General features: G+C 40.3%; 1 protein-coding gene across 2 annotated transcripts in view; it reads right to left on the bottom strand.

Moving 5' to 3' along the window:
* Window positions 1-13,576, bottom strand: part of LOC146776042 (fatty acyl-CoA hydrolase precursor, medium chain-like) — a 762,376-nt gene that overhangs the window by 180,281 nt on the left and 568,519 nt on the right. For both annotated transcript variants that reach the window (XM_085639201.1, XM_085639202.1), the window contains one exon: window positions 10,308-10,380. In XM_085639201.1, the coding sequence (XP_085495327.1) occupies window positions 10,308-10,380 (73 nt within the window). The remainder of the gene's footprint in view (window positions 1-10,307; window positions 10,381-13,576) is intronic.

Here is a 13,576-nt window from a genome sequence, read left to right as displayed (position 1 = left end):
AATACATTCAGCATCACTAAGGCTGGTTGCCCTTGCTGGAGTGTAGTCAGTCACCCAGGTTACACATGTTGCTGGTTCAAAAAGCTGTTTGGACATGTGCTTTTTTCAGAATCTGAAAAGTGGATTCAAAATGTGTCAGACTGTAAAAGTACTTATCACTTGCCAAAAAAAAGAGTAGTAAGTGTGCTTTCAAATTGGCAAAGAAATTTCGTTTTCTGACTAATATCAAACCATGACTCTGTGTGCAAAGAGGAATTACACAAAGAGATTTATTGCGTATTGCTCTGGTAATTTAACATTTGCATTAGATGGAAAGGGGGAGCTATTTTTTTCTGCAGAAGCAGACTCTTAGCACACACCCAGCTGCTTATCCTGTGGAATCATGCACAGTATTCACAACTGAGTGGGGTTTGAGGTTGCAGTCAGTAATGCAAATACATTCAGCATCACTAAGGCTGGTTGCCCTTGCTGGAGTGTAGTCAGTCACCCAGGTTACACATGTTGCTCGTCTCAAAAAGCTGTTTGGACATGTGCTTTTTTCAGAATCTGAAAAGTGGATTCAAAATGTGTCAGACTGTTAAAGTACTTATCACTTGCCAAAAAAGCAGTAGGAAGTGTGCTTTCCAATTGGCAAAGAAATTTCGTTTTCTGCCTAATTTCAAACCATGACTCTGTGTGCACACAGGAATTGTTTTTAGATATTTAATTTGTGAAGGTGTTATTGTGATTTTCACTTGTAGGAAAGGGGTACATAGTATTTTAAGATTTGAAAAGATCATAAAAAATGTAGTAATATATTTAAATAAAATAAAGGAATTATTGGTGGCAATGGAACAGTAGGCTAAATTCCTCTTGGAAATCTTGTTGGATCTAATTAGAGTAACTGCAATTGCTACTGGTTCAGAAGTCTCTGCTATAAGAAACATGTGTATTAGGGAATAGAGGGTAGAGGCAACTGAGAATACAGCCCTGCTACAGATTCCCTTTGATGGTCGAATGCTGTTTGGCGAACAGCTGGAAACTATGATCACCAAGGAAATCAATGATCAAAAGTACACCTTACTTTATAAAGGCAGGTTGTCAGGTTCACAAACATTTTGGAGTTTCTCCTCAAAGACTTCACCCAAAAAGGACTTTAAATCTTCTTCCAGCAAAAGGAGAAAATATCCGCAAAATATCGAATCATCTGATGGAGAGGCCTTGAAGCAGGCCAGATCCAATAAGAGAAAATCCTGACAACAAGGATGCTTTCAATTTCTGGAGACCAGTGGAGGGGAGGATTTATGAGCATCCACGAATGGAATGTGATGGATCAGGGGGTCTTGAGTATGTTCAGGAAAGGCTGTGCAATAGACTTTTTATATGGTCCAACGGAGACTGGTCTCATTCATACACAGTTACCAAAGGACAAGACAATGCAGGATGCTTTTTTTTGCAGGGGTTCAGATCATTTTTAAGAAGAGAGCCATAATGCAAGTTCTAAGCTCGGAACAAGGGAATGAGGCCTACTCAAACCTGTTTCTGGTCCACAAGGCTTAAGGATGCTTCAGGACAGTTCTGGACTTGAAGTGAGTGCATTCTGGGGTAAGGACAGTTCATTTTCAGATGGTCACCCTTCAGTTTATCATTTATATGATAAACATCCAGGACTATCTTACCTCAATAAATTTACTGGATGCATATTTGCACATTCCTATTCAAGAAATCTATCAAAAGGTTTTATGGTCCATGATGAGGTTTGCCACCACACATTCAGAGTGCTCACTTTCGGCTTAAAGTCCTGTCCAAGTGTGTTTACAAAGATGCTGACTCCCCTAGTGCCAAGCTCTATCAAGAAGAAATACTTCTTTTAAGTGAACAAGCAAACATATAACAATAAGAGCAGTGTCACATATGTCCCCACTAAATACCATTTGTTTTACCATTTTTCCAATCATCATTACCAGATGGTAGTCCCTACAATACATTAAACATGCATCAATTCATTCTTTATTAACCATGGATGTACCAGTTCCCTGTGTGGTCTATTTTTTGTTTTCTATTATTCTGTCCCTCTCTAAGCCCAAACACTTCATTTACTATGATATAAAACCTGGGACTGAGAGTTTGACTGTGTCTTCTGGACCCCTTCTTCGTCACATGTTTCTAAGATGCCTGAGCAGGCGGCTAAGCCTTAATTACCCTATCATTCCTCCGAGACATTCTTATATGTGTCTTCTCTGCCAATGCCTACTCAGGTCTATCCCTAACCCATAGAGACACATCAGGGTTTCTTGTCCCTAACCATCCAATGGCTATTCATCTCTTGACTAGGATAAATGTCAGGTGCAAAAATATTAACTGCATTTTCCAATTTTCCCAGTTTCTGTATTAAAGCTAGAAGGAACCGCTGAAGGGGAAGTTTCAATGTTATCCAAATTCACTCTCTTCAGTTGTGTAAATTCCTTCAGCCAATAGACTTCAATCCTGTCACATGACCATACAAGGTGCATAAAAGTGGCACTACTATAACCCTGCCCCTCAGTTCACATTGGAAAAGAAGCGAGGATCCAAGAAGGACTGGCCGGCTGCCCTTGAACCAAGCAAAGAAAGGTTGCACGATTGAGAGGACTGCACCTGCTGCACTTTTGGGGTAGTGAGGCTGGGACTGTGTCTGCAGCTACTGACCCCAGGAATTGTAAAGTTCTCACTTGTTTCACCAATAGCAGTAGCTGTAGGTCTGCTGATCTCCTGGAACCAGCTCCAGGAGAACAAGAGCTGAAAGAGCTCAAATAGACAAAGAGGTAGTCACCACAGAGGTTTTGCCACTACCAGTCACCAGGTACAACAGAGGGCAAATGTAAAGTAATCAAAACCTCCAACAGAGATTGACAGACCCGGAAGTGCTGTTCAAGTTTAGATTTGTCATAGCCAAAGGAAACTAGGCCCACTAAAGAGTTTGCATCCAACAGCAGTGCAGCGTGACCAGTAGTGCAGCATCGGCTGTACAACTAATACAACATAGAGGACTTTGAGGAACCCATTTCTCCATGGCCAAAGTCGCTTCACATCACCTGTGGACCGAGGAACCACCACAGAGAGACCCCATCAACCGCACCACAACCAACCCATCCTTTTGAGCATCATTGCCTGCATCTCTCAGAATCAGGACCACTCCAATTACTTCTATGGTAGGTGTCCAGCAAAGTTTGGTTCTTGCTGTAAAAACGCTCTGGTGGCCAGGCAACTGCTCAAAGTATCCCTTTTGGGCCCTAGACCTCATTCCTTCTGGATTTGGCCACCCAAGTTAGGCTGAAGTACTTCCACTAAATTCTTCAAACTTTTTTTTAAGTTTTCAAACTTTACTTTTGCCAATGCTTGTTTGTGGTTGCATTTAAAAGTGAGAAATGTTCTAAAATAGTATTTCAAGAGCACTTGGGTAGATTCTTATAATCAAGGTCTCTAAAAATTCATAAAAATATGCTCTATTTTTAAAAAATGTGTCTTTTTATTAGTGTGTGTTTTTCCTATTTTGTTGTTTGGTGCTGTTAAATGTTTTACACTACGTTCTTTGCCAAGCCTTACTGCTCATACCACAGCTACTCAGGTTTAAGGTCAAGTAAATGATACTGACTGGACCCAATACACTATCTGTGAGTGTACTCCATGATAAGGCCCCACAGCCATATCATATAGTCCACCCAGATCCTCATAAGGATGTTGAATGCCTTCGCAATCTTGAGCAATAAAACAGCATTCTCACCATCTCCATTCTCCACTGAGTACAACACAGGGGACAGTCTACGTATATTCATGGCCTTACTATGGCCAGTTATAAAGCCAAATAGATCCTCATGCACCATCATCCCCACCACTGATGTCAGTCACCCTGCTAGAATGACAGAAAACCTTTGTGCCTGAATTATTCATCATCCAGGGTCTATCAGAAGATGAATCCACGGTGGGAACCCTTCCATATAAACGTCCTTTTTGCAGGACCTTTCATGTAAGGATTGTGCTGAGACCAATTCCATGTTTCATTCCTTAAATACGTTCAGTCTTTCAGAGAGAACAGGATTTGAAACTACCTGAATTCTATTAATCTCAGTCATCGGATAACAAATCAAAACTCCATATTCTAGATGTGAGGAAGGCTCTTCCTATATGTGTACAGAGGGTAGATCCTCTCATGATGGATCAATCAGTTTTTATTAATTTTGGTCCAACAAGGAAGGGCAATAAACTTTCAATCTCCTCTTTAAGCAGATGGGTTAGTTCACTGATTTCATTGGCCTACAACATTGCTGGCCAGGTACCTATATTTGGTATGCAGGGAAGATGTACTCAGAAAGTGGCTTCCCTTATGGCGGAGTTACATGGAGCTTCAATTGCTGAAATTTGTTTGGCTGCCAAGTGTGCTTTCCATTGTTCCATTATTAAATGTAAATGTAAATGTAAATGTATGTGTCTTGTAAAGCGCACTGCTGCCCTGAGGCGTCCTGGCGCTGTAGACCGCTGGGGAACCCGTCCTGGCTATCCCTGTGAGATGGTCCCTCCAGGGTATCTCCAAGGTGAAACCATGCATCCCCGGCGAATGTGGGGGGCCGTTGTGGAGATGAGGCAAGCTAATGCCCAGAGTTGCCGAGTGTGTTCCTGGTTAGAGTAGGTACCGAGGTGAGAATTATCGAGTCCGTTTTGACCCTGGTCCACGACCCTGCCGCGTCGGGAATTGAACCCTGGTCCCTGGCCGATTCTCTGCTTACGGATATGCCGCCTCTAACCAGTGAGCCACACTTCTCCACCATGGAGTTTCACAGAAAGTGGAATTAAGTAGTGTTTTGAGGTCTTGACTATTGTTCTCTATGAAGTAATAGAGTACATTGCATATGACTATTCCTTTGTGTCTTATTAAAGGCCCTGCTGGGCTTGGGCATTCAAGTGTAGTTGTGTGGGTATTTTTGCTTGCTAGCTCTCTTATGACATGACTGCAAACAAGTGAGCAAAAATGGGGTCAAGCCTTAATGACTTACTGGCACTCGCATTAGTCAAAGTCCTACTTCTTTTATTTATACTTCTCTCCCACCCTCCATCTTCAAGCCAGAACAACTGAGTTGTTTAGGCCTAAGCATAATATTACATTCACTACATCAACCTTTGAGAATCACAACTTGAGATTTTTGGGGGTAAAGTGAGGTACAACTGTACTTGTATTTCGTATTTCTTTTTCTATTGCTCATTGTTTTTCAATGCAGGGGTAACATTGATTAATTTTCACTCATCTTTAATCGACTAATTAGCTACACTTTTTATGTGTCAGTTGTTTGTAGAATCTCCTTCAGCTATCTACTACACTGTTTATGGAAACAGGGGAATGACAATCAGAAAAAAACAGGTAATCACCCCTCAATCACGTTTTGGTAGGAAACACTGGCATCATCCTTCGGCCCTGAAGGTTGCTAACTTGCAGGCTGCTGATCCCCAAAATATAGACTAAGGGCCGATCCTAGTCCCTCAGACAACAATATTTCTGAGCTCAACCTCTCGAAAATGATTCTCCACATTTCTGTTAACATGTAGGCCTGGCCTCGGCTCAAAGATTGTCATCAGTACAACGTGTCTCAGATGGTACCACCACACACCAGACTCTAACTACTGATACCTTAAACTGGCTGACCACGGGTGGTCTCCTTATCAACTAACAAGAATACTCACACTTATCCAGTACCTTTCCTGTGTTCTAAGTAAACCTGGATTCTGTCTAGTCTTTACCGTTAAGGCCGCACAGCATAGATGAACCCATAAAAAATGGATTCATTACCTACATAGCTGAGTTAAGCGAAGTAGAGAACAATGGTGGATCCAAGATGATCAAGTGGAAGGTCACTGAGCTATTTAAGTCTTATTAGGGCTGGGGAATACATTTATTTCAATCCATGATAAGCAACAATAAATCTGCCTTTTTTACAGAATTTGTCTTCACCTATCACTTTCTGAAAAACTTTGAATGTTGGACAGTCTCTCTGTGGTTCATAGACCATTGTGAGACTTCCTACCTGATTCTGATTAGCTACCATAAGAATGGGCGTAACATAAGGCCCTACTCTGGTTAAAGCTTGTCCAATCTGATTGGTGATACAACAGGGATTTCCATTTTCCACCATTACAACGAAAGGCATACTGATTGGCTGATGGCAGACATTGCTTTCTTTTCTTAATTAGTATTTTTAACCCATACCTTTCCTACAGTACAAAAGGAAAAGAACGAGAGTTACAAGCATTATAAATCAGTACATGACAGGAGAACAGGCAAAGGAATTTGCGAAAGGTGTTGGGATTTTTGTGAAAATGTAGTCCATGCTGAAGCAATATGTTTGAAAAACGGATGGATTGCACTCAAAAGCTGCAACAGTGGTAAATGATTGTCTAGCTGTAGGTTTTGTAGAAAAAAGACAGAGATTTGAAATAGGGCATGAATCTAATTAGGTGTTTAGACCTTGATGAAAAGTTTGCTTCAACCGGAGGCTGTTTCAATGGACTTGGACTAAACTCCATGTTTGCTTACTATTTTGTGTGTGTGGCTGCGAGAATTTGTAAGAAAGATAGAAATATGTAAAAGACTTTGCCATAAAAAGATGATCTATTTCACTAGGAGGCTCCTTCAAAGGGATGGGAGTAGTAGGTATATTTACTTAAAATGCTTGTGGCATGAGCAATCGGAAAGAAGAAACCTATGATTTTGCAGTCAAGATTTTCTGAACAGGTCTCTGGTTCTTCAGGGAGTCATTGATAGGTTTGTCCTCCCACGTGCATTGTGAAACGTCACATTTTGCAGACCATTTAAATACAAATACTTTTTACCAACTTGAAGCTTGTTAACAAGTGAGACCAAGACCTGCCTTTGCTTCGAAGCTAAGCCAAATACATATTTCATAAGCTTTCTAAAGTTTTACGCACTGAGCCCTTTTGCACATTGCTAACAGTAATGTTCCTCATGTATCCAGTCATAACCCTCAACAGAACGTCAGCTAGCGTCAACATTTTCCTTATCGTTTTAAAATAAAACCTTGGTGTTTGAATGTTTATAGAGGCAGGCAGGTGACTGGGCCACCAGGGACTTTCATTTTGTGGATTGCACATTGTGGTCCATCGAAGCGGATTGGGGAACTGTGTTCAATTTAATCTCTTTGCAGTTGGTTGAACGTATAGCAAAGATCAAAACTAGATGCTTATGTCTTCATTTTGTACATTTTTATAAGCAGTAGAAAACTGTACACTTGTGTGAGAGATGGCTGTAGGCATTATAGAGATCTATTTTCTTTACTCACAGATGTGGGGTGAACCAATATTTTCTAAGTTCAGTAGTTTACTCCTATTGGTGTTGACCATGGTGGGGTTAATTCTTCAGTTTGTGTCTGTGAGTAATCCTAAGGTTGATTACATCAACATTTAAAAGTGTTGCTTCCACTGCATGGTCAATGTAAAAATATCATTAGTTTCTTACATCCTCATTGAAAATTCCTTTACTTATCTGTGATGTAGTGGTTTGGTTGACATAGTGGATGCAACGGTATGCATGCAAGACAACATATAATATATGATAGTGGTACTCCGTCCTTGAGATTTTAAACTCTGTCTCTATTCTTAACTACTCCTGGAGGCCAGCCTTCTTCTTGGGTGGTAATCAATACCAACATGTTACTGTAGGAGAGGACAGGGAAAGTCTCTCTGGATGAGTGTTTGACACACAGTGGATACGCTTCCTGGAAAATGACATCGTAAAGCAAGCAGGAAGATCCTATGCTCGATTGCGAGTCTGGAGGCCTGTGGACCGCCAGACTTTCGGGGGTGTCCAGCCACCATTGTACTGGTAGTCCCAACACCCTAATATGAGTTGGGCGGTCGGACCTCCCTGGGACTGCGAACTCTACCAGGAAACCGCTGTTTCCTGGAGGTTGCGTAGAAGTCATGAGGCCAGAAAATGCTTATCGGGACCACCACAGTCCCACCATCCATATTACGAGGTTCCTCCTCCATGTCAACCCTTGCAGTTAGGAAACTAAGGGGGACTCTGTGCCTCCTCTGCGTCTCCTCAGCATGTGGATGCACATGGTGGCATAACATGTGCAACCCTGTATGCATGCACACCAATTCCTGCACAGCATGGACTTTACAGTCAGCCCATGCCATGCACGAACCTTGTGTGGCTTTCCCAATGCAGTGCTTTCTTCAAAGGCACTGCTGTCTTTGGAAGAGGCACCGCTATGGGACTGCAATGCTGCCTCCCGCCAGTACATTTTAAGGTTGTAATCTGGATGGCAGAAATATAGCATGTTACAGAGCATGCTATTGCACCGCGTGCTTTTATAACGCGGTCGTTACAATGACCGCATTGTTAGTATGTGATACCTTAACATCGCAAAGTCATTATAGAACGACTTGCTGTAGGGGGCGCGCTGGACTTTGGCATAGTATTATTTACTATTTCTGCTCCAGTTTGTGCAACAGCAGGGAAGGTGTTGGGTTTCATGTCCAATACCTTATTGCCCCCTACGGCAAGTCGTTCTAATGACTTGTGATATAAAGGTATCACGTACTAACAATGCGGTTGTTGTAACAACAGCGTTGTAAAATCACTGCGATGCTATGACAGTGTTTTAAACACTGTTTGCCGCTGGCAGCAGGGGTGGGTGGAATTTGTGTAGTCGCACTACGCAAAGCTCAGCGAAACGGTAAAAAATCTCTGCAAGCAAGTAGAAATTCCGCGAACACGCAAAATTGCTTGTTTGTGATGCTTTTTTCCTGTTTGCGAACGCTGTTTGCGTACTCAGGGGAAATATCTCGTGAACATGCATTTTGAGAACGTGAACAAGTAAAAAATTCTGCAAAGCCGTGGAACGCAAAATTACCCAAATTCTGCAAATTCCACGAGGGGAACGGAATTTACTGCCCATGCCTAGCTGGCAGTAGTTGCACGGTATTGGTGGTGCGGGAGAAGACCGCTGGCATGGCGGTCCTCTTCCGCACAGACAAATTCATAGTAAGGCCCCTTGAGTGCTCACCCATGAAGAGGGGTCAGTTCATTTCCATTTTCGAAGTTGGTTTAAGCCTGGGCTCTCCTTTGAGGCAGCTTCTGAAGCTACATGCATAATTTAATGTTTTCTGAGTTATTGCTGCATACAAACAAAATTATTCTTTCATAAGTTACTATGTTTACCTGTAATATGCATGACAGAGCATATTTTTGTCAATGGTATGTGAAAAAGCCATACAAAGTCAAGGCCCAGATTTATTATGATTTGCCATGCTTTTGTGTCACTTTTTTGACACAGCACTGACCCAAAATCGCTTTTGGCATTTACTAAGTCACACAAAGTCAAATTTGTGTTGCTTTGCGTGGCGGTATGTGGCTTTGTAACAGAAATACATGAATAACATAGATTTGCCCAGGATTATCTTGCATTGGAGAGGCACTAGACAGGTGGAGCATTGGTTGTTCACATGCCCCCACTCATGTATTCGAGGGCAAACTCAAAATTACTAAAGTCAGTAAACAAGGGTTTGCATCAAAATGGTGCACCTACCCAAGGCTGGTGTGAGAAGCAGAAATATCTTTATTTCTCCTTGTGACGTCCACTTTACATGTGTGCTGCATTCTGTAGCACACATACAAATAGGAATACACTTCTAAGAATATTTTTTGTGCCGGAAGATGTCCCTTCCTGCATTCCTGCATAAAAACTATTCTGACCACAGAGAAGGCTCACTTGTGCCGTGGTGCAAAGGTGCCTGCATTGCAGCAGGTGGCCAGAAGTATGCCAGCACTACAAGGAAGTAGAACTGTTCCATATCATTGTAGATATTACGCAGTTCTGCTCTCTCCATTTGACACAACACATCGCAGCAGCTTCCTTTGCTGCCCTGCAGCAAAGGTTTCTAAATCTGGCCCTAAGTGCCGGTGAGGTACTGGCCTTTCTCGCTCTTTGAAGTATGGAAATAATAAGCTGAGACACATCTAAAGCGGCCTCTATTTAGACCAAAAAGTGACAAAGATATTACGCAGTTCTGCTCTCTCCATTTGACACAACACATCGCAGCAGCTTCCTTTGCTGCCCTGCAGCAAAGGTTTCTAAATCTAGCCCTAAGTGCCGGTGAGGTACTGGCCTTTCTCGCTCCTTGAAGTATGGAAATAATAAGCTGAGACACATCTAAAGCGGCCTCTATTTAGACCAAAAAGTGACAAAGAGTGAGCAGAGTCCTAGATTATTATACAGTAGTACAGAAAATAAGGATTCTGAATGTTTTCTTTGTACGCGCCTAGTTACTCTTACCCAGTCCTTGCAAAGTTGGCCCAATATTTCATCATTGTCTTGCAAAGGTCCTTCTCATCGTCAGTAGCAGTACCTGGGAGGGAACATCATAAAAAATAACTTCAAACCAAGGTTCAAAATCTAGGATTGCAGTTGATTGTCCCTATTCACTTCAGCCTTGATCAGAAAACGTTTTCATGTCATTGAAATGTGTTATCATGTTTTCTTTGAGGAAGCACCCATTTAAGGAATTAACACACATAGATTTCATACACAGCTACTTTAGCACTCAGAGACAGTTCTCTTTTAGTGCAAAGCCACACCTATATTGTTTTCTAATCTAAGATTTCTTTTGCCCAGTTCATAGTTCACATGGGGGGACATAGTCAGAGGCAACTATTTACACTTCAAATTACTTTTATCCCTTAAATACCTTGCATGTACTGACGATAAATACCAGACGTGTTCGAACTTTGGGACATACCCAGTGAAACTTGGTGCTAATAATTCCATTGGCTGCCATGTAAGACACGTTAACCATCTGCTACTTAAGCTTTGTCCAAAGAATAATATTTTTTAGCAAGCTGAAGTTGCTCTTCATTAAGGGGAATATTCACAAAGGTCAATATACACGTTAGATGTACTACTAGTAAATTCACTTTTACACTTTTGAGCAACTTTACTACTTTGGGCTATCCAAATGTTTTTAGTGTAAAGTTATTCAAGAGTGTGGACTTAGATATCTTCACAGACTGAAACAGGGGGTGGAGGCATATTTAAGAGTGCAAAGTTACTGCTACCAAAAGGGAGGAGCTGTGCGTCATGCACCACACATGGTCAATCACTGTTACTCTAACAGCCTCCTATAAAAAATAATGGAAGTGGGGACTTAAAATAAAACTTTGTAGGCAACAATATTTAAATTGATTACATGTTTTACAATACTGAAAATATAAATCAATTTAATTTAATGCTAACAAGTTATCTAAAAACGAAAACATGTCTAATACTTTATTGTAACATATTTTAATACTCTATTTGAATTATAAAAAATAGTCTACCATTATTTTTATTGGAATACAATTACATTACTTCTAATTATATACATGCATCATGTTTTAATAATTATGAATGCATAACCAAATATAAGTGTTTTATAAATTTAGAAGCATGTTTTAATGTTAGATACTTTTTAACATCAATTTAAATATATTTATATTTTTAAATAGCTTAAATAGTTGTATGTAATTTAACATTATTTCGTATGGGATTTTAACTTGATGCCCTACCTCTATTATTTCTATGGGAGGATGTTGCAGTACCAGTGGCTCACTTTTTGAGGACGTACTCCAAATCTGAGCTGAAGTACATTTACTGCTGTTTTGGGTCGTTTTAGGCTGTAGCAACTTTAGAAGTGTATTTTGTGAGTAGCAAGGGGCTTACTCTTAAGCGAGTGGGTTTATATCCTTCCCTAAACCCCTCCCTAACTTTCTCTTTACTCCTTCATTTCTCCTTCCATACCCTAACCTATTTTGTAGTAAGTATGCCCTCATTTTCAACTACTCCCCCAATCTCTCCCACATTTACAACAAATTAGTAAGCTTACTTGTGTGAGGATCTCCTCTAGAAAAGACAGGGGAGCTGGAGATTTACACTCATAGGTTTGTGAACTGCATTTTGTACTGAGTAATTAATACTACTGTAGTGCAACTTAACAGACTACAAAATGCAATTTGTAAATCAAGCCCTCGGTGTTACAAATTGAGAAGAATTAGTAGCACCTATTTGGAATCAAAATAGTTCACCAGACTGCAAACAAATCGGAAAGTCACTAAGCAAGACATTTAGACTGGAGGATGTGAAGAAAGGAACTAGATGTCCTCCTGGCCATAGAAATGGCTAGGCAGCTGACAATATTTCCAGTGTCACACTGGAAGGTTTTAATCGGTTCTGCTTGTTAGTAGATTTCATAGTCACTGACCAAAAATCCTGATATGGCATTATTCTAGATCGGTATGGTTGCACTAAAGATTTTGTCAGTGACATATGGGCATCTATAGTTCTCAGGAAGCCATCCTTGTGGTCAATGGTTACATTTTAAAAAGTTTTCATATCATCAGAGGGATGAGCCAGGGTTACTCTCTCTCCTGATTTCTTTGGGTATCTAGTTGTTTGCTATTTAACTGGTGTTATGGAAGAATATTTGCCCCTTTAATTGTGATAGAAATGTGTTAAATTCAAATTTTTATATTGACAACTTAAATATATGTTCTAATGAGACAGAGATCCTACTGCAGACTCCTACCACCATCTTAGAGGAGCTTGGAAATGTCTCTGAGTAGAAAGTGAATCAATCGAAATAAGAGCAAATGTAGAGGAATAGCTTGTAGCCCTTAGACTAGGAATGGTTGAGAGTGAGCTTTCTAGGGATTAGAATAGATACAATTGCTAATTTGCAGATGGCCTTAGCTGAGTTTAACACCTTGTTTAAAAATGGGATAGATCCCATCTTAGTAAATAGGCCTAACAAATACAGTTAAGATGGTACTTTTTCCAAAATGTAGCTTTCACTTTCAGGCTCTCTTTGTATGCTGATTCAATATTCCTTAATAAAGTACAATTGGAAATTCTTGCGGTCATCTGGACCTCAGATTCCCTACAGCTATCCTGGAAGATTTTGCATATATGTTTATTAATGGGAGAATGGGCCCTTTTAGATTGAAAGCTATTCTGCTATTCAGCTCAAAAGAAGAGAACTAAATTATTTGTCGTGGAATGGTCAGAGGATGTTCCCTTCAGGGATATTAAGAGGAGTCTCTAAATCTGGCTAGTGTTATTAATAGTTTTTTTTCCAGAAAACAAATTCTTTGATTTTGAATTATAAATAAATCACTGGGAGACCTTCTATATTTTTGATTTTGAGAATATCCAAGCTGTACCCTATCTAGGAATTGGAACTAGATGGCTAGAAGTGAAATGTATATGTAATGCTCCCACTTCATTAAGGTGGAATTACTCAAGAACAGGATCTATAGATATTAAGAAATTGAGATTAATATTAATAGATCAATTAAGTTTAATCAGAATTTCTGGTATTTCTTGGTTGAAATACCTGCAATTGAAAAAACTCAAGATATAGATGTATTAAATAAACTTGGGTGGTAGCTTCATAAACCAAAAGGAGAAGAAAATATTCCTTTCACTAATTAATGATAATTTACTAGCTTTTGACAAGAAGGAGATAAACTTACATTATAACTGTGAAGTAGAATTAGGCTGCAGGTAAGAAG

Source organism: Triturus cristatus, chromosome 12, assembly GCF_964204655.1.
Source record: "Triturus cristatus chromosome 12, aTriCri1.1, whole genome shotgun sequence".
NCBI lineage: Eukaryota > Metazoa > Chordata > Amphibia > Caudata > Salamandridae > Triturus > Triturus cristatus.
Note: the sequence above shows the minus strand (reverse complement) of the source record. Positions and strands in the feature narration are given on the sequence as shown.